At 44.3% G+C, this 22,598-nt stretch overlaps 1 protein-coding gene across 1 annotated transcript in view; it reads right to left on the reverse strand.

Moving 5' to 3' along the window:
* LOC146809052 (uncharacterized) overlaps window positions 1-22,598 on the reverse strand; it is a 477,319-nt gene that overhangs the window by 365,343 nt on the left and 89,378 nt on the right. The window contains exon 7 of the mRNA XM_085614821.1: window positions 159-470. Within this exon, the coding sequence (XP_085470947.1) occupies window positions 159-470 (312 nt within the window). The remainder of the gene's footprint in view (window positions 1-158; window positions 471-22,598) is intronic.

Raw genomic sequence — 22,598 nt, forward strand, 5'->3', positions numbered from 1 at the left:
GCATTTTTGTATTCCTAATTATTGTGTTACTTTTTTCCAGTTGTATTTCAGAGCTCTGAGAGTCTAGTTTCCCAACATTAGCGCCATGACAGCTTCAAAAGTGAATTTGGGTCATGTTGCCTCTAGGGTTTACTATGAATGGCCACATAACGACTTACCGTAGACATTTACTGAAATGTTAGCTTGTGCCAGGATATTGTCTGCCCATTTCACTAGTACGGTGTAGTTCCCAGTATCATTGAAGACAGCTTTTGAAATGGTGATGGAGCCGGGGTAGAAGATCTGGAGACGGTCTTTGTAGTTTTCCTCAATATTTGGAGCTGTGGAGTTTACAACCCAAGACACCAGGGTAGTGCCGTTCATGGTCCACGAAATAGTGGGAGTCAGGGTCGTGAGTGTGTACGTAATCAACATCAAGATATCATCTGTAATTAGGACATCGATTGCAAGTGGAGCCGATATGTTAATTTCTGTAACAAAAGGTATAGAATGACTAATTTAGTGACTATTGACAAAGAGATAACTACAAAAATATTAATTTTAATGATGTATTCGGTAGTGAGCAGAATGCAAGATTTGTGCTGAGATGGGTGGAAAGAAGAATGTGGAATAATACGATAAAACATGAGATATGGCAATTCGGACATTGGAGCATACTAGGCTTAAAGCAAAGAGTACAGATGTGATCCCGAAAGTGTTAAAGATACAAAATAAAGACGTAGTAGAACTACAACACAACATAATTTCACAAAAAGATCAGAGAAAGACACGTAGGGTGATCTTTGGTAAATATTTACTTTTTTTTATTTTTATGTGACTTGATTTTCATGTTTTGCAAACTAATGCAAGCCGCTGCGGGTCTCCAAAGAGTTCTTAGGGTAAGATACATTAGCTATGGTGATCAGTTATAGGAATATCATATTGACAACAGGTGTGGTATACTAACCATATATGCTGATGGTAAAGCCTGACAGTGGAGTAAATAGACCCTCAGAATTTACCTTGGTAGATGCAATACTTGGAATGTTTGGTTTAGGCATCTAATACTTTATGCAAATTGACTAATAAACTGATAAATCCTTCCTTTTTGCAAATTTACTGATATATTCTTCCTTTCACTATGATACAGTCAGAAACTCAAGTCACAAGCCCATCGAGTTTCTGACTGTGTCATAGTGAAAAGAATAATTTATCTCTGTTGCCATTCGATTCAACCAAGGTCAATTTATGATGTAGAAACACCTCACGGCCTCACAACTTTAAAATATAATTAGCCGCCACTGGCTTGGCTCTGTGCAGTCCACTTCCTCATAGTTATGGGAGATTAGGTACAGCTCATAAAAACCTCTATGTACTATTTACTGTCAGTCTGTTGGAAGGAATTTTTAGAACATCCTTTGTTTTCCAAATAGTTTATTAATTATAATCAAAGAAAATAATTTGGAACAGACAAATAAAGAAGGACATAGTAATGAAGAATACCCACGTCTAAGCAAAGTTATTTAGTCCCACCACGCATGAACAGATAATAAAACAGGTAGTCAGAAACAGGCAAAAAAGATGAAGATAGTAATGAAGCATAACCATGTTTAAACAAAGTCATTCAATCTCACCAAGCATGAACAGACAATAAACTAGCATCTTTCCAATTTGATTTAATTGATTTAGCAGTGGTGGAGTTAAGGAAATCAAAGAGCTTAAAATCGTCATGAGAAAGTGGGTATTTAAGAGCATGAAGACTACAAATAACACTGTTGAATGACAAAGGTTGTTGAAACTTAAAAAACACCCACTAGTTTTCCATACTTCTATTCAAAAATTGAAACACTAGAACAATCACACATAGAGTTAATATTTTAAAGACACTGGTGTATATTTGCAATGCCAACAGTTTGGTGTAACAATTAAGTTTACTTTGAATAACTGAATTGGAGAGCAGAATGAGTTTTATAAAAGAAACATATTAGTTTCCAGTTTATAAAATAGATGCCTGGAGAAATCCTGCGATATTACTCATTCAAATTGCCATTATTCGATGGACATTTGAACATCTAAACCAAGATTCTGTCTATATGCTAGAGCAGTTATAGGGAAGGTATTACTAGTGAGGATTTTGAAAATTTAGATGCTAAATGTCCTGTATAGGTACAATATGCATGCATAATTCCATACCATACTTTAGCTGCTGGTATTAAATTGAGATAAGCATTAAGAATAGAAATACAAACCAGTTTATATTTGAGGTGTTGTAGGCTGAGGGAGACATAATTTTGCTGTTAACTCACTAAAGTAACAGAACACATCTCCTTGGTAAATATCACTAATATGGAAAATCCCAATATAAGTCCATTAGTTGCAAAAAGAGATATGTTTTTTGACTTTTAAATTTAGATTACACCAAAGTGAGCAAAGTGAGACCTTTTTCGATCTCATATTGACATTAAACTTTTCATCAAAAGACGGTAGTGCAAGCTTAGTAGCAGTAAGGCTGAGAGGGTGAGATTTCACCAATTTTAGTGTTTGCCATAGTTAGAAAATCAGGTAAAGGAAATAGGTGCAATAGATTATTTTCTAATAATATCTACATAGAAGTATGTGCATGATCAATAGTTCGAAACAATAACAAACTTTGTGCAAAGTGACATATGGTATTTGTTTAAATCAGGTAATCCAATACCACATTCGTTTTTGTGAATTTTAAAGATTTTAGCGCAAATGTGCAGGTTTATTGTTCAAAAGAAAGAATTTTTTAATTTATACAAATTGTTATAATGACTGGTTGGAATGGTGACAGGGAGCATGGATAAAATATAGAGTATTTGGGGAGTAATAACCAGTGCATCAATCCGCCCCATCAATTCAAGTAGAGGATAGACCATTTATCAAGTTTGTCTTTTGTTTTACCCATGACAGATTAAGGAAGAAATATGCATTGTGATCTATGTTTCTGACCTTGATGCAGGTTCCACTTGATTACTTAGTATAGAATTGGTTGCCATTAAGGGAGTCCTGTAGGTAATGGGAAATGTGTGTAGGATCAACTCCATAGGGCTTTGTATTAATTCAACTTGTGATTTTAAGGAGTGAAAATATTTTTGCCTAAATTTGATTCCATCACATTTTTATTCAAGTGTGAAATCACTGTATATATTGTTTATTGTGCTTTTATGGTCAATATTGACTGAATAAAGATACATATGATGATGATGCCTAAGGCCAACACAGGCACCTTTGCACCATGTTGCAAGAATGCCTGCGTTGTTGGCAGGATTGTTTTTGTGCAGGAAGGGGCTCATTTTCTTCATTGTATGTGTGCTGCAGAATGCAGTACACATTGAAAAAGGAAAAAACAAGTAGAAATTAAAATATTTCTCCTTGTTGCGCCTGCTCTGGGGAGGCGTATGGTTTTGGTGCTGTACCAGGTTTCAGCGATTTTGCAAATCTAGGGCAGCGTCAACATCCATGGGTGTTGCGTGGGAATACCCACTGCAATGCCTCCTTGAAGCAGAGTAAGGCAAGGCAGCGCTTTGGCTGCCTTGCCCTACTCCATATCTATTAGGCCACTCAAAGCCACGCAGGGTGGCTTTGCGTTCCCTCATAGATATGATAGAGAGGTCTGCGCTACCGGAGCGTATAAAAAAGCGATGCTTCAGAGGCCTCTTGTAGAAAAGCCCATTATTTCTTAGAAGTGGCGCAAGTGCTGTGCATATCTCTCATTCAATGTCCACTGTTATGAACCTTAATTAACTAAAGGAAGTGATAATGCTCAACTGGTATTTGAAATATATTATGTTGTGTTTGGGAGACCAACCTAGCATCCCAGACAAGGGGAATGTGATGTCCCCATACCTTGTCATTTCTACACATGTGTGGGGCTCTCAAGCTCAGTACAAAGAACAACAGTGATGTCATTTTCTTGGGCTGTTAATGGGGGGCAGGGGTAGGAGCGTTCTGGTCTGTTATGGTATATTTCAACATGCACCCTACTCCTCAGCAGCATGCTCCCAGACTCAGTGACCCCCGGAGAGGTGGGGTGGTTGCTATCATTGTGGTCCAACCTCTGCCTTAGCTGCTCGTCTCTTCAGGTATGTGTCCGATGCGTCCCACTGTGGTGCCTCTCTGTTGAACTGGCAATGATTGCTAGGTTGTGACCTCTGCGGCAGCTCACTTAGAAAGATCAGATTGCCAGAGCCGAATCGGAGAGGCAACCGAGGATTTTCAGGCCATTGGTATACGACCTTTTAGCAGGACATAAGCTAGGTCTATGAATTTAGTGGTGTATTTATTCTTGCATGTATGCAGCAAACTTCCCAGGAAGCAATGCAGAGAGTCTGCAAGTGCCCGTTCTGTGATTTCAGACAGTAGTGTCACTGCCTCTGCCCAAAACACCCCATCTCTGTAGAGGTCCACACCATATGGTAGAAGATTGCCATCAGGTATAGTGGGCATTTGGGGGTGACCCTGGGGACATTCAATGAATATTTGCAGGTTTGAAATATGTCTAATCTAAAAAAAATTAATGAGTATATTTCAGACATTCCTAATCGTGGCCGCTAGTGCATTGTAATTCAGAAACTGTTTCTCTTACAGTTCATAATGCTTCCTGAGCTCCTAAAAGGTCAACATGGTTTTGTGTATAAACAGATCACCCAACACAGGGAGGCCCGTCTTTGTCCACAGTTGGAGATTCGGTGAGCATGTTTGGGCTGTGCATATGAATGGTATCAATGCTTAGCCACCTTGGCCAGGCATCCTCTGTGTCGGACATCCTGTTGAGGGTTCAGCAGCCAGTCCACTATCCTACAGACCCCTTTTTCCCTTATGATAAGAGCCCATTCAGGATTAGGTGTACCTGAGAGCCATCACATGGACCAATGCAGTTGCTCCACTGAATAGTAGAGTTCATAGTTCGGCATCCCTAGCCCGCCGCATTCTAACAGGGCGTAACGTTTAGGGAGAGCCACTCTCTTCTTCTCCTTGCCCTAAATTAAATCAGAGAGGTGGTCAGGTCACTGAAAAAGCATTTGGGCAGATAGACTGGGAGCGCTGAGAAATGGTATATCAATCCAGGCGGCACAAGCCTTTGGCTATTGCCACTCTGCCCCCTGGCGATAGTGGAAGGTATTTTCAAAAGGTCAGAGAGCTTTGTATGCCAGCTACTGCATGCCGCTAGATCTCCCTGCACTGGGCCTTCCTCGGAATGATAGACATTCACCCCCAAGTATCTAAAGATGTCAGTTTGCCACTTCTGATCCATACGAGGTAAAACCTTGCATTCGTGGTCTAAAAGTCTACGAAGGGGGAACAAGCAAGACTAGCCCCATTTCATTTCAGCCCAGATGCAGCTCCAAAGTCACCTAGTGTCTTGTGGCAGATCTCTGCACACATCCTGGAGGTATACCAGTGCGTCACCCATGTAATGTGCGATTGTCTCAGAGGAGTCGCCCCTCTGTCTCCCCATCGGAGTCATTATATTCGAAAGAGCCCCATCAGGGGCTACATTTGCTGACAAATATGATTAGTGAGACCCCTGCACACTTTGAAGGCATAAGAGATCTTGCTGCCCATGCAAACCCAGGCCACTGCACTGGCATCAAATAGGCCTATCCATTGCATTATCTAAGGCCCCCCATCTTGTCCTTTGCAACACCACTATAAGATACAGTCAACACAAGGTGTTGAAGGCCTTTTTAATGTCCAATGATAAAGCTGTACACAGTGGAGTCACCTGTGGACTTTCCTCCATAAGTCTAAAGAGGGATTTCAAGTTCAGAAATGTGTTCCTCCACCTGTAGTGGATCGCTAACTGTGGAAGATCACAATCAGTGTCTCGTGCAGAGATGCTTGGGGGGGTGCACTTGTTCTTGGAGAGTTGAAACATTGGAAGGAGGTTCGGAGCCAGTAGTTTTCTAGGTTGAATAGAACACCAATGGGATGCATATATCCCAAGGGTTTTATTGCATGCCATCAGATCAGTCACAGGACGTACCTCTTCGACTGTCAGTAGTTCATCATGTCTTTGGAGAGAGTTGAATCTCGGGATCGGCAACCTAGCCATGTATTTTTGCAAAATAAGTCCCCCATTCCCCTCAGTCCCTTCATCTTGGTTGCTACAATAGGTCAAGAAGACTTTATTAGTATCGGTCTGTGCACTAAGTATCTCTCCATCCTGGGATCTCAGCATTCATATGGGACCCAGGGACCTCTGATCGGAGAAGCCACGCCAGCAGGCGCCCTGCCCTGCCATCTTCTGCATGTTGTCTAGCCATGTACTCTGTGTATTTTAGTTTCCTAAGCCAGTCCCCCAGAGCCCTGAAGTCACTCCTAAGAGTCACAATGTCACAGTCATTCCATACACCATCCCGTCCCTACACCAAGCCTCCCTTATAGCATGTTCTGTATCTAAGATCTGCCTGCATTGTGTGAGTTCCACACCAAATGTTGTAGAAATGCATAGACTGCTTATGACGGCAGTAAATGCATACCACCCTATGCCCCTGTCAGAAATGGTATCGTCGTTGTCCTTGAAATAGCGCCTAATGTGTGTGCCGACAGTTTCACAAAACATCCTATTGTGCAACACTGGGGAGTGAAGTTTCCAAGTGGGTACTGGCACGCACCATCCTTCACAACGTATTGTGATCTTAGGAGGAATATGGTCAGTAAGTGTTCAACCAGGTACTCTGAGGTCAACACATGTCTGGATGTAGAGAAAAAGATCTATCTGGGTGTGTAGCTGGTGGACCACTGAGAAGAAAGAGTATTCTCACATGTCAGGGTGAATGAAACACTAAGTATAGTGCAAGTGTCTATAACCGAGCAATTCTTTGAAGGTTTGAGCAGTCAGAGCCACTGATGTATCCTGCAGCGGGGGTGTGACCTGTCTAGGGTGGTGTCAGGTACACTAATAAAGTCCCCACACAATATTCTCAGCGCCGTCAGTTAGTGTATCTTCGAAGGAGCCAGGTTTACTAGGAACTGTTTCTGGTTACTGTTGGGTGTGTAGAGAGGCACAAGAATAACCGGTGTTCCATCTAGCACTCCCTCAACCATTACAGAGCCCCATCCAGGTCTATTCTCATATGGATTATTACTAGCTGCGCCACGGGTGCCACCAAAATGGGTAACCCCCTTGCATAAACCAAGCAGGAGGTGCCCATAATCTGGCATCTCAACCTCCAATTTAGTTTTGGAAGTTCTATCACAGCCATAGACATTTCTTGCAGGTATGCAATGTGTGTCTGTCTGCGTCTCAGATAGGAATTTATTTGATGCTACCGCATGGGGAGGCCATACCTCTGGCATTCTACACAGGCAAAAAATCACACAGATCCCCAACGCCCCAAAAGGCAGACCCCTAGAGTCCATTTATAGGTTTGGTTTCCATCTTGAAACAGTGCTGTGGTGTTGTTGGCTCACAAAATAAATGTTCAAATCTTGTACCACTACTCCCTTCCCTGGGTCAGAACAGGAACAAGCCCATGACCAAATGTGAACTGTAAAAAATAAGAAAAGAACTTGTTCCATCCTGAATTAATGGTGGTGTAGCATCTAAGTGTAACTGAAAGGGCATACAGTCCACACCCATGACACATCAATTGGGTTCCCTCCACCCCTGTTCGCAGGGCAGGAAAACCCCCGTTCACTCCCCATTGTGTATACGGCGGCCCCCTTAAAAGGATATCGTTTCTTTGTTCAGAGCACTTGGTCTGCTATCATCGGACTGAGTTCAGGTCCTGAGCGCAGTTCCACTGGAGTGTTCTCCAAAGCAAGGGCCAACCCTCACTCGGGGAGCCAGGTTTATGATATGGGGATCCTGTGTCTAGGCTGTGGTGGCATTCCAGTTCAACCACTTCCAGCACTCGTTGTCCTGCTGCCTGCCTACTCCTGGGTTTGCCTCTGAGACATCTGAGATGTTGTTGTGGCGATCTCTGGCGGTGCCAATCTGTGTACGATCGACCACCCCCCCTCACCCGACACACCCCCTTTGATTCCAGCCACTCCCAGGTGTCAGCCGGTGTCATAAAGAAGAGCATCGCTACAGAGTCTGTGACAAATTATCCAACCGGGACATGAATTAATATCACAATCCCTGCTGGCGAAGCTTCTATTTGATCGGCTTGAATGACCCCTTTGTCTCTGTACTTCACCACTGAAGTCCAGAAATGTTCACTGAACTATTATCAATCTGCCAGGGTCCCTTGGTTCTGGCAACCTGTAAAATGTAATTGCGATCTCAGTAGTTGACGAGACATGCAACCACTGGCCTTGGAGCGGACCCCGGGGTGGGACCTTACCAGGGACCCTTTGCGTTCCATGCTGGGGCCATCCACGGATACTGTTTAGGACGAAGTGCCCACTGCGTCATCAGCCTTAGCACCCAATAGGGAGACCTCTGATATCCTACCAGTGTGCATTCAGTGGCCTCCCCTCTGTCGCGTAGATTAGGTTGGTCAGCCCGCAGAAGCCCCATGTTGATCACCAGAGTCTAATTTAGCTTCCAAAGTAGTTTTGATATCCCGGCTGGCCTGTAATAATTCGTCAAACCAGTCCGATTGAGCCTGTTCAGTTGAGGTGCATTTAAAATGCCATCTCACCCAAAAAGCCAGTGGGGATGAATTTTGATTACGACTGTGTCCATATCTCCACTCAGACGTTAATGGTGAGCCAGGGCCCCTAAAACATACAAACCTGACAACTTGCCTGACTATTTTCCAATGACGAGCAGGTGGCTTGTGCAATTTTCCCTGGTTCTGAAGATGGAAGGCTTTCCTACTAGAATAGGTAAAAAGTATTTGGTAAAACTCAAAATATGCAAAATCCACCCATTTGTTTAAAGGAACTTCCTGAGTCAAAATGGTTAGGTCCCAGAACTCGTCAAACAGGCAATTTCACAGTTGGTGCAGTTTGTGTGGGTCCACCTGGCAGAGACTGAGATGCGTTCAACGCAGGGGAGGTGGAGGAAGAGTGGGTTTCAGCCCCCCCATCCAGACCGCCCTTGGTGTGTCGTTGTTTCACCACGGTCTTGTTGTGATGAGGGGGGTGGGTACAGGTGATGTTTAGTCCAAGGCAGCACTGACAGCAATTAGCTGGCAAATGGAAACAGCAGGATGAGGAGGGGCCCCTCTATTTTCATGGGGGCCTCTCAGGGTGGACTCCCCCGGTGAGCCGTAGATAAGCGCGGCACTGATCCAAGCAGTGTGGCCCTCGAGTTGTGGGACCAGGCAGAGTTATCCAGTAGGTCGCTCTGTAATCTTGTGGAATGGGGGAGGGGGGGACTTTCAGCTGGTGAAGCGCCAATGTCACCTCCAGCCGCTCCCTATCAGTATATGCAGAGGTGAAGGCTGTAGTGTGTTCCACAGAAACTAGGACCCCAAGATCAGCCTGGATAGGACCAGCAACGTTCACCCCCGTACTCAGTCCAGGACTGCGGCCCCAGCGCAGGGCCGGAGACAGTCATTCTTGTGGTCGACGAGGGAGAGAGCTGCTTCAGCACCCCCTCCCACATGAGCCCCTACTATTGGCGTTATGGGGCCCCCTCACTGATATTTGATGTGGGGGGAGCTGCAGGGTGATTCACAGTAAAGCCGCTCTGCAGTACAATGGTGGGGAGGGGCTGCCCCACGCCCGCTTTACCCCTCGGCCGCGTGTCACCTCTGCTTCTTGTCCCCCCCATGGGCAATGAAGGTGGGAGGGTTGCAGAATGCTCCCCTTAGATGCACTCCCCAGTGGTTCCCTGTGCAGCTGGAGCTGATGCGCAGGTTATCGCGGGGTGTCTGGGGACCTGCGCGAGCCGTCTGCTTTTGTACGCAGTAGGTCCCAGTCTCACGCGCCGCTCTCTACTGACGCCCTGCTTTGGATGCTATTCACTAGTGTCCAGGGAACTTGTGAACAGGCTCCGCACACCCCAGAAAGGGGTCTGACAACAGACAGGATGGTGTTGGGTGGGTGGACCGTGCAGAGCTCTTTACTGCACGCCCATGCTCCATGGTCTATCAGGGGCCATACCTTTGAGTAGGGGAGTTGAGCACAGATCCCTGAAGTGAATGCTTCAGTCCACTTAGCCAGCAGGTATTGCTAAACAGTTACCTAAGGTTGAAGCAAGCCAGGAGTAAAGTTGCGTTGATAGTTTTGTTTTATACATTTATGGAATATCTAAAATAGCTTGAGAACAGTCAATCAATCAATCATGGAACTTATATCGCGCACTACTCACCCGTAAGGGTCTCAAGGCGCTTGGGGAAGGGGGTCTGCTACTGCTCGAACAGCCAGGTCTTGAGCTGTTTCCTGAATGCCAGGTGGTCCTGTGTCATCCGCAGGTGGACGGGTAGGGAGTTCCAAGTCTTAGCTGCCAGGTAGGAGAATGACCTTCCTCCAGCGGTGGCTCTCTGGATGCGAGGGACGACGGCGAGGGCGAGGTTAGCGGAACGTAGCTGGCGGGTGGGCGTGTAGAAGGTGAGGCGGCTGTTGAGGTACCCTGGGCCTAAGTCGTGGAGGGACTTGTGTGCGTGGGTGAGGAGTCTGAACGTGATCCTCTTGTTGACAGGGAGCCAGTGCAGGTCTCTCAGGTGGCACGAGATGTGGCTGCGTCGGGGGACGTCCAGGATGAGTCGGGCAGAGGCGTTCTGGATACGCTGAAGTCTTTTCTGAAGCTTGGCTGTAGTACCGGCGTAGAGGGTGTTTCCGTAGTCTAGTCTGCTGGTGACGAGAGCCTGGGTGACCGTCTTCCTGGTCTCGGTCGGGATCCATCGGAAGATCTTTCGGAGCATGCGGAGGTTGTGGAAGCAAGCTGAGGAGACGGCGTTGACTTGTCTGGTCATCGATAGGGAGGAGTCCAGTATGACGCCCAAGTTGCGCGTGTGGTCCGTCGGTTCAGGTGCGGTGCCTAGTGCCGGGGGCCACCAGGAGTCGTCCCATGCTAACAGTGCTTAATTTGTGCCGGTGCTTGCCGGTGCTTAGCACCGGCTCCTTTTTATCAGGGCCAGGTCTACACTGCCACTGCCAACTTACTTCACCGACACGACTTCACTGCACTGCACTGCAGTCTGCACGTCATGGTCAAAGTAAATTAAATATTATTGCCTTACTGCAGTGCTGTTCACTTCACAGACAGTCTCCAGAGTCCTCTCCTCGATGAAGAAAAGTGTTTCTCTGCCGTGCTGCTGCGAGAGCGAGCCCGATAACTTCATTTTCATAATGCAAATGAATGTGCTTTCAGGGTTGCTGGAGGTGGGCGGGCCACTGATTGGGCTACATTTGGTACTATAGGGCAGGGGGCTGCGGCAACGTGGCGTGCGTAACTTTTTTTAATTCCAGAGACGTGGACAACACCCCAGCACACACGTACTTGACGAGTCACCAGCACCCGTTAACAAGACGTTGAGGCGGGAACTTTGAAGCAGCAGGCAGCCTCTTAGTAAGTCAGTGCCACCAGCAGTAACCGAAGTAAGTAAAAAAAACAATGTTGCTCCTTTAACTGGTGCGTGGGGACGGTCACCTGAACCGAGTCAGAGGCCCCAGCAATCATGCCATGAGTACAGTAGTCGAAGTGTGCGGGATCGGCAGGGCGTCGCGTGCCGCCACTTTGATTCCAGGGATTCCGTTCCTCTACTTATTTGTTTTGAAAATGCGTCCCAGGACGCAAGCCTATAAGTAAAGCTCGGAGTTCCTTGCGTTCGTGACGCGGCAGAGAACAGTAACAGGACTCTTCCCTCTCTTTCAGTGTAGCATTTTCATTTGATAACTTTATTTCGGTCAGAGACCATAAAAGCACAAATAAAATTACATGCAAGATTACACATTTCATTAAAACAATAAATAGAATCAAGTTAATACAATGATTAAGAATGAATTAAACTGATGTTATCAAAGGAGAGAAGTTGGTAAAAAGGCGAGAATATTTACAGAAAGCTTTTCCTTCTTAGCCATGAGCCATATAAAAAGCGGAACACTGCAAAGACAATGGGGGGGTGGGTGTCATATGTTAGGACCCTGCATGCCTGCATGCAGTGTCTAAACCCAAGATTCCTGCATAGGGGGATGAGCCACTTTTTCCTTATTGATTGGTACGCAGGGCAAAATAACAAAACATGGCATATATCTTCTTGATTGTAATTACAAGCCGGGCAGGCAACATTTTCTGATTTTGCCCATTTGTGAGTAAATGCCCTGAGCGGTAAGCTACCATGCCTTAACTGCAAGTAGAGCTTCCTTGCGAGGGGTGGATAGATTACATCTAGGAAGACCTCTGCTCGTGTTTCGGCTTTTATTAGAAGAAACTCTTTGGTAAGTTTCCCCAGAGAGCTTAAACCATGAAGGGTAAGTAATCTCTGTTGCCTTATCTGGCATGTGAGTTCAGTTTTGGATGTCCTTTTACAGGACACCTCCGGGGATTCCCAAAGATCGGTCCTGCCGATCTTTGTACTAAGATCCTTGATGTGGGATAACCATGCGATGTTCTTATTTTTAATTAAGGCTCAGACCTCTATGAATTCCCTCTGTAAGGTGCCAATTCTGGCACCGACCAGAGTCTTTTCCAATAGAGCATGGGCCGCAAAGTTGCTAAATCTTCAATAGGTTCTATCCCCAAGTCAAATCGTAAAGGAATAAGTGGAGTGCTTATTGGCAAACCCACAAGACTTCTCATAAAGCCCTGCTCAACCAGGGTCAGCTTGGAGATATTTTTGTGACCCCATAGTTCGACTCCATACAGTGAAGCAGTTCTGGCTTGCAGTCGGTATATTTCTACTACCGGGGCTGCTGATTTGAAGACCGAGGCACGCTGGACCTTACTAATCCCTCCCGCTATTTGGGACAACCTAAGCCTTGATTTCGAGATTTGTGGGCCCCAATCAAGGTTCTCTGTCAGGGTTGTGGTAAATATTCTTTTACCTAGACTGAATTTCATACGGAATCTAAAATAAAGTAAAATAGCTCAGAATAATAAGAGGCAGAATCCGTGGTATAAGAGGTTTTCTGAATGAGCTTTATTCCAAAATGGCCGACTCGAGTGGCGGCCTTCAGGTTCCGTCACCACGAGGGTTCAGGAAGTGAATTACAATACTTTATTGACAAGAAGTAACTTTTATAGGTCATACATTACAATGAAACGAATGTAGAGGGTGTAACAATTGATAAGAGAAATGACATAGTAAATACGTAATCGAAACTAGGCGTAATAATGAGCAAGAAGAAACATGATTGGCTCTGATTATCACACATAGGTGGATCTATAAGATAATACTTAACATAGATGCGCGCGCAGCAGCATGACGTGTAATTGACGTGCAACTAGGGGGTGAAGGGGACTTGACATTTAGCTCTACATGTGGAGACGAAAAGTCTGGGGGGTCAAGTCAACCTAATCCCAAATCATATCTAACATCCTATGTTTAGAGAACTATGTTATCCACAAGGAAGGACTCTCGGACAGAATCTATTCTATACTGACTGTGCGTGTGTGTACAAGCGTCTAAATGTCTACACTGAATGCGAGAGGATGGGAATATTCCATGGTGACAGGGCTATGAATTACTTGCATGAGGATGGAAAGGCCGAGTCCTTTGCTTGGAGCTAAAGGAAATGTTTGCCTAAATCACTAGACAGGAATGCATCGGCTGAAAAGCAAAGTAGATAATTCGAAGGTGAAATACAGCTTCTTGGCAGGCAGGCGAAACTGGCCGAGGCAGGCACCGTTAGCTGCACAGGGAGTAGGACAAAGTTCATGGATACAGATGCGAGCTCAAGCTGAAGCTGTCAGAGACAGAGAGCAGGGAAAGGCTTTGAGGACAGAATCGGGCCTATTCTGCCTGAACTGTAAAAATAGAGTAACTTAGCCATATAAAGTCGGTGGCCTTTCATACTTCATACTCGAATATCCAGCCCATTGATGGCGGATCTGACAGAGAACATGTTGATGGTGGACGCACATATGTTTGCGTCTTGGAAACTGGAACTGGAGGGAACATACATGTACTTGTAACATGCATATAGAATCGTTGGGGTCCAAGATAGGGGACATAACCGATCAGGAAAAATCCACATTTCCACATTCCCTCCTTGTCCCCTACTTGCCCTTCAAGAGATATCAATCTTCATTATTCCATCGATTTGCTCATGGAGCATCATTTCTTCTTCCTTCTTCTTCCGGCATTTTGAACGAGAACCTTGATATGGAATGCACGATGTGGCACACAGACCACAAATCGCTGGTCCACATTGCAGGCATAAACAGCAACTGAAGAGCATAAGAAGGCCAATTCCTAGGAAGGATAGAACTCTCCATCCCCAGGCTGATATCACACTCCAAAACCACCCGGACCACGTCCAAGTGCCTGGATTCTCGTGTATCTGGCTCACAATCTTATGAAGGCGTGTTATAGCTTTATATACAGATGGCGAATTTTCTGGTATGAATATGCAGCAGCTGGATCCGATGACCCTGCAAGCTCCGCCCCTATCGGCCAGGATGACGTCAAGAACAAGACGATTCTGAAGAACAACAATTCTCATCGCTGATTGTTCCTCTGTCAGATTGCCTAGGGCGGCTATAGTCTCGTTTACTACAGCTTCAAGAGTCTTGGTTAGTCTACGTATCAGCTTACTATTTGATATTGTACCTATATAGGGAAAGATACCTTTATTGAAATCTACATACTTGTCCCATGCCGTCTCAGTATAATCGACAACTGGGAGATCTCTTCGCTTTCTATTGTGTACTAAATGAACATTTCGATAATAATCAGGAGGAGCTAGGAAAACAGGTGGCAAAAGGAATGCTATGTAACAGGTACCATCCCAATCAAGAGGCAGACGCATATATGCCGTCTGACCACATATAAAGTAAGAATGGCGAGAAGCTCTAAATGAAGATTTACCTCGATCACTATATTCTACTGTAGTAACGCATTGGCTATGGCCCATATATATGGAACCAACTTTTCTTACACATAATTCACCCTTAACTGGAAATACTGACATAGTGGGCAGAATTATTTCAACTTCAGATTTGACATTCAGAATCATAAGATTAGGTGTAAAATTACCTAATTTATACACTTCATTTTCTAGATCAGTTCCTGTTCTACTGGGGTGACCCTCCTTATTAGGGTGACAGACGTTGAATAAAACTAGATTCAGATTTCCCCATATCCAATGTTGTTGATAAACTGCTGTGTCTGGGTCTATGGAATTTAGTAAGCTAAACCATGCTCCACAGGAGCCATTATGTGTGAACGGATGTGGAAAGAAAGGCAGAACTCCTTTGTTATTCTGATAGGGAGGGAGTCGGCCACACACCCAACAATTGGTGGCATTACTAGTCTGATGGGAATGATGCAACATACTAATGAAAGTGTTATTGCGCAGCGCAAGTCTATAAGATAATTCATGTGGTGGTAGGTCACTAAAAGAATGTTCAGCAGCAACATTATAAACATGTCTAGAAATAGGATGATATATGTGCAAAATCACACTCGTAATAATTATTAAAAGACTCAATAAAAACAGAATTAATAATGTCCTCATACAGTAGCTACGCAGTGATTTACAATACGCCTGTCGTTTCAGCATTTCTCGGGTATTTTCTCTACTCAGGTCCAAGGGATACATGTCAGAGACAATTCAACCGCTTCACCTTGGAGAGGACTTAAACAATCAAATTGCTCGACTGTTTGGGCCTAAGCTTTAATTTATAGTTCTGAGAGTCATTCTGTTCAACAAAGGGAAGTTTTGAATCAGTCTGTGAGGGAGTGCAGGGCACAGTGTCTATATCCGAGGATAGTCCATGAAATTTCTTGATGTGGCTGGAATGTATCCAGCCCTTGCGGCCCTCAACTTTCACGGCTGTTCTTGTGGTCAACAGGACTAGCTTGGGTGCCTTCCACCTGGGCTCCAACTGGGTCTTGCGGTCGAAATTCCTCACAAACACCAGATCACCCGGAACAACGTCATGGGGTTTCACCTCAGTGTTGTCAGGAAAGGCTGCAGCCACCTGTGAACGACAAGATTGTAGTGCAGACATCAAGGAAGCCAAGTAATCTGTTAGCATATCACAATTAACATCAGTTATTTTACGTGGTATAGGCGTCCCCCACATATTTGGTGGTCTTCCGAAGATCACCTCATACGGGGATAGCCCTGTTCGAGAGTGTGCTACCATTCTTATGTAAAACAGTGCAACTGGTAAGGCTACTATCCAGTCAACACCTTTCTCCTTACATATTTTAGACAATCTGATTTTCAAAATTTGATTATGTCGTTCCACGAGACCTGCTGCCTCGGGGTGTCGGACACAGTGGAATTTCCACTGATATCCCAACAAAAGTGAGACATGTTTCATTAATTCGGATGAGAAAGGCTGGCCGTTATCTGAATATATAACACGTGGTAAACCGTACCGTGGGAAGAATTCTCGAACTAACTGTTTGGCAGTAGTCGGGGCCGTGTAATCTGATACTGGGTACGCCTCAGTCCATCGGGAGAGAGCGCAGACAACTACAAGAACATATTTAAATCCTCGACATCGTTCCATCTGGATATAATCCATTTGGAGTACTTCAAAAGGATGATCAGGAGTCTGAAATCCACCCTGTTCTACGGGAACACTTTTTCCTGGGTTGAACTGACAACATATCATACAGGTACGGACTTTTTGTTTAGCTGCTGCTCGTAAATGTTTATTGAACCAAATGTGTTGAATGCTATCTAGCATAGCTTTCTCCCCTAAATGCGCCGGACTGTGAATTGTAGCTATAATGGCTTGGACCATAGAGTCAGGAAGAAACCATACAGATTTCTCCTTCGTCATCCATCCTTGATCTGTCTGGATCCCTCCTAGTTCAGTCCATTTCTTTAATTCTTCTGCAGTAGCATGTGTCTGTATGTCAATTACGTCAAGTGCGGGATCCTTAATTGTCATACACTGTGTTGGTGTCTGAACTATTGGCTTTGTCATGTCGAATGTGCGAGTCTGAGCAGTCTGTTTAGCTGTTCTGTCAGCTAAATCATTGCCTTGAGAAATGATATCAGTAACCTTCGTGTGTGCTTTACATTTCATAATCGATATAGCAGTGGGTAGATGTATTGCGTCTAACAAGGCATGAATGAGGGGACCGTGCTGAATGTGGGCACCATGGGAAGTTAAATAACCTCTCTCTCGCCACAGCACGCCGAAGTCGTGTACAACTCCGAATGCATAACGTGAGTCAGTGTATACATTAACTTTCTTATTTGTGGCTTGAATACAGGCTTGTGTTAGAGCAATAAGTTCTGCTGCTTGGGCTGACAAAGTATCTATACAGTTTGTCTCAATAACTTCAGTGTCTGTTGTGACTGCATACGCGGCCACTAAATCTCCTGTACTTGTTCTCATGCACGATCCGTCTACATACAACGTCAGGTCTGGATCTAACAATGGAACGTCTGTCAAGTCTTGTCTAGGTTTCGTCTTTATTTCAATAATCTCAACACAATCATGAGCTAGTGGGTCTGTTCCAATTACAGGTAACAGTGTAGCAGGATTCAATGTATTACAACGTCGGATCTCTATGTGTGGCTGAAACAATGTCAGTTCATAACCGGTAAGTCTTGCTATGGTCAAGTGTTGTGTTTGCGTTCGGTTCACAAGAACCTCTACTGCATGTGGTACATGTACTGTCAATGGATGTCCTAACACTATGGCATCGCTCTGTCTGATTGCTAAAGCTGTTGCTGCCACTGATTTCAGGCACGCAGGCAAAGCCTGAGCTACGGGATCTAATGTACTGGAAAAATAAGCGCATGGCTTGCGTGATCCTGCTTGTTCCTGAGTGAGTACTGACAAGGCAGTACCTTCGCGTTCTGTAACAAAGAGTGTAAAATGTTTGCTATAACATGGTGTTGCTAAAACAGGTGCTTGACATAAAGCTTTCTTTAAGCTTTCAAAAGCTTGTGTATGTTCCTGAGTCCAAGGGAGAACAGTCGATGTGGCTGCCTCCTGTGTGGTTAACTGAATGAGTGGTTTTGCTAGGAATGCATATTGAGGGATCCACTGCCTACAATATGAAGTGAGGCCTATGAAAGCCCGCACCTCCTTTTGTGTCTGGGGTATTGACATGTTAGCAATTAACTGGATGCGATCTGGTGTAAGCTGCCTTCCCTCCTTGGACAGCGAGTGACCAAGATAAATAACTCGCTGGACACAGAATTGCAGCTTAGAAGGAGACACCTTGTGCCCCTTGTCGGCTAGAAAATGTAAAACTGTCAGAGAAGCCTTTTCACATTCGGATTCGCTTCTCGCGGTGATCAGTAGATCATCGACATATTGAAGTAGTGCAGTATTGACTGGCATGTGGATACTGTCAAGTTCTCGTTTCAGTGCTTGGCTGTAGATGCTGGGACTTTCTGTGAATCCTTGGGGAGCGCGTGAGAATTTAAAACTGCGCCCATTTAAACTGAATCCGAACAAATATTGGCTTTCCGGATCTATGGGGACGCTGAAAAAGGCATTCTTGAGATCAATTACAGTAAAGAATGTTGCTTCGGAATCAATTGCTGTCAATAATGATGATATATCGGGGACCACAGGAAATTGTGGCACAATGCACTTGTTTAGTTCACGCAAATCAATAACCAATCGGTATACTGGCGGAGCAGTAGGATCAGTTCGTTTAAGAATCGGAATTATCGGTGAATTACATACATTGGAGTCTGTTTCTACAACTACTCCTTGGGCAATTAGCTCATCAATGATTTTCAGCAAAGCCACTACAGCATCTTGCGGTAACTTGTATTGTCGCATTCGTGGTAGTACCACTCCTGCCTTGAGTGTGACTCGATATGGTGTAATATTCATGCAACCAACATCAGTAGGGCCTTGTGCCCATAGATGTGTAGGTAAAATCTGTAGTCGGGGATCCATGTCTCTAGACACATAGTGACCTTTAAAATCGCGTAAAAACAACCTTACTCCTTCCGGAGAACAACATATTATGGCTCCTAGGGCTTTCAGAGTTTTAATTCCTAACAGATTTTCTGGGCATGATTTAGTAAGCAATAAATCTGTAGTTCGTGTCAAAGGTCCTATCGTAAGTGGAAGAGGCTGTGATACTTCATTAACAATAGGTTTTCCTGAAAAACCAAGGGAGATATTCTGAGAGCCTGAGAGGGGTGCCCCTGGAACTTCACTACGTTTTATAGTTGTTCGACTTGCCCCTGTATCGAGTAAGAATTTTCTATCTTGACCTAACAATTCACTATGTACATAAGGTCCTTCTTGATCTACAGGAATCTCGATAAGGGGTAAGTCAACTTCCCTCTCTAGGCTGGCTCATGCGTAACGCTGATACTCAGGGTATTCATACTGTGCGGTCTGATACATTTGTCGTGTTGTGGTTTGTGTGGCAGTAGCAGGCAACGGTGGTGCAGCTGGCACAAACTGTATTGGCTGTTGTGCGGCTGGCATGGCCTGGGCGTGCTGCATAGCTCCTTGTTCATTCTGATCCTGTCTGAGTGGCCGTTGTCTTTCTTGTGTTTTACCTATGGCGATATTATGTTTTAAAACTGGACAATCGTGTACGTAATGACCTGGCTTTTTGCAATAATTGCATGTCCCTTTTACCGGTCCTGCTGAATCGGAATGTATCATACCCTTTTTATGTCCTTCCGCTGGTACTGTCTGAGACACTAGCATTTTCATTTTTGTATCTTTCATACGTCTTTGTTCGTGCTCTTGTTCATCTCTAATTCTATTGTGATGATACTGTAACATTTGTAGCATTTGTGACGGAGTGTTACTTTGCCAGGTACTCTCGAATTTCAATATTCTATTCTTTACTGGAGGGAATGCATTTTCTACTAATTTTGTCACAAATAAATGTGGATACGACTCGCTACTTGTTTTTATACCACTATTTATTCCAAAACATTTTTCAAATCGGGCATAATAATCACTTGTGTCTTCATCATGCTTTTGTTTACAGGCTGAGATTGCACCCCAATCTTCCTTTTTCGTAGTTAATAAACGTGGCAGTACTTGTACTAGTAAACCTGGTAATGCTTTAACTTTATCCCCGAGCCCTGAACCTGCAGTTCGGGCCTTTTCTTCCGTTTCTAATGCTGTCCAATCTATCTTTTGGTCGCCCACTTCCCACTCTTTTTCTTTCAGTTTTTCATAAATGCCAGCAGGCAAGAGCACCTTTAATATCGTCATAATATCAGGATAGGTATACTCTCCCATCAGTAACATGTCCTTAATTTCTCGGTGGAAACCCGCTGGGTCTTTGTCATGACTGGGTACTACTTTCTTCATTTCTAACAATTCAATTTTTGTTATGGGTGTGTATACAAATACACGGTGAAACTGATTGTCTTCGCCTTTTATTGGGTGCACTTCTCGTAAGGGATTTTGTCTATCCATATAATACGGCATTCTTTCTTTGCGGGACAGCGAGAATGAATCCGGACTTACAAAAAGGACATACTGTTTACGTGACACTAGTATTTCTTTAATTAACTTGTTACTAGAACCTCTCCATCTGTTCGCGAGTAGTTCCGTTAATATATTAGGTAAAGGACCAGGGTCAGCATGTTGGCTCTTATATAAAATAAGGAGTTGCTGAATCATATAGATTCCAGCTAAACGTTGTTCATCTGCACTGAGGTTAAAAAACGTGTGTGCTACGGTCTCATCACCGTATTTTTCAGGACTGTCAATCCAGTGAACGGCTGATCTGGCTAATTCTTTCTCATCCATGGAATCGAGGAGGTGGTAACCCCTTCGTTCTCGTAGTATTTTATCTGCGGCTTGAAACAAATGTTCAGGAGACTTCAGATTTATTACAGGCGTCGGATACGTTCTGCTATTATTTGGACATACAGAGTGTATGGGATCAGAAAAGCATCTAGTATTATTACAGGATCTTCCTCTGCCTACGTAGGCTATGGTCTCTGACTGTCTTGCGGAATTCCCTGATTCGGACACTTCATCTTGCTCCAACTCGTCTGTTTCCAATCTTTCTTCATGAATACGTTCTATTTCTTTACGGATTTTTCGGCACATGGCTATTATACAGTTTTGCTTATCGTGTCTCCCTTCTGATATATTCTGGCTCCATCTTGTAAGAATAAGCATTACATTCGGGTCTACCCCTGGTCGGTCTTGATTTCTGATCATACAGTTTATGAGGAAACGTAACAGTTCCCCCTGTATCTCTACTTTCTGGAATTCCATAGCTCTGTTAATACATTCTGGATCTCGCCCTGTTTGAACAAAATGATATATTTTATCTAGATGCGCAGTCATTCCTGGTAACCTCGCTAAATACTCTGCGGCTCGTCTGATACGTAATGATGCCAGGACCATTTCGTCCTCTTTACCGACCACCGGGTCATATCTACAATCTATAAGGAGTTCCTTAAGCGTACGTTCACTTACGAATTTGGGTGTACGTGAATGCGCTGACTCTTGAAAAACAAGTTTATTTATTCTAGGTGGCGTAAAAGTATTGCTAGCACCTCCCGTGGCCCCATCTGGGGCGTCGGGTGTGAATGGATTCGTCGAACGTGACACAGCAACTATAGGTGTCGATACCACTGTAGAATCGATTGCGGAAACAGATGCGGAAACAGATGTGCTTGCCGGAGCTTGTGTCGGGACTTGCACAGGAACAGATACCTGATCCTGACGTTGAACCCCTCCGCCAGACGGTCTATGTGGTGCGGGGTTGGCATACTCGGGAGCTGCGTCGTCTAGATATGAGGAAAGAAAAACATCTTCTGCGGTTCTGGGATGCCCTTTAGGATGTACCTTAATTGGAAATAATGGGGGTGGCAAGTCTTTTGGCATTTCTGGAACAGCCTTAGGTAGTCCTTCGGCTAGAAGGGGATACATACCATTCATAAGAGCATTTCTTTGTCTATCTACTTGTTCTGATTTCATTCGGATACCCTCCTCAATTAATAGATTTTCTTGAACTTCCTTTGAACTTTCTTTACTCCTCTCTTCTTGTCTACGTGCTTTTTCTGTACGTCTATGAGATTCTTTATGCCATAACTCAACAGCGTCTTTCTGTGACTGTCTGACCTTTCTTTTCCATAACTCTTCCTCCACTTTCATGATGCACTCTGCATCCCAGGTTCCCGCTGCGGGCCACCTTTGACTTTCTGGCAATCCCTTGGTATAATCTACCCATAAATCAAGAAATAATATGGCATCCAAGCCATGCTTGTGATACATAAAATGCCCTGGAGTGTCCCTAGGAGGAATAGGAACTGCTTCTTCAAGCACCCCTTTTCTAGTAGTAATCTGTCTTAACTTCGAGAAGAGCGGCATATTGACAACTGATCTGATACTTACTCTTGAACCCACTTAATACGAAAAAACACAATAATGAACAGTGAACAATGAACAATCATTCATACCACAATATGCAAGACATTTAAACACTTTAAACATTAAACATTAAACATTTTAACCTTTAAAAATGACCAACAATGATGACAGTCTGCATAACTAATCACCAAGCAGAATTCTTGACAATAACTAGATACTTCGGAATACTTGATATACTGCTAAACAGTACATATACACTGCTAAACAGTGCAGACCGGATTTGTGTACC

Source organism: Triturus cristatus, chromosome 7, assembly GCF_964204655.1.
Source record: "Triturus cristatus chromosome 7, aTriCri1.1, whole genome shotgun sequence".
In the NCBI taxonomy this organism is placed as follows: domain Eukaryota; kingdom Metazoa; phylum Chordata; class Amphibia; order Caudata; family Salamandridae; genus Triturus; species Triturus cristatus.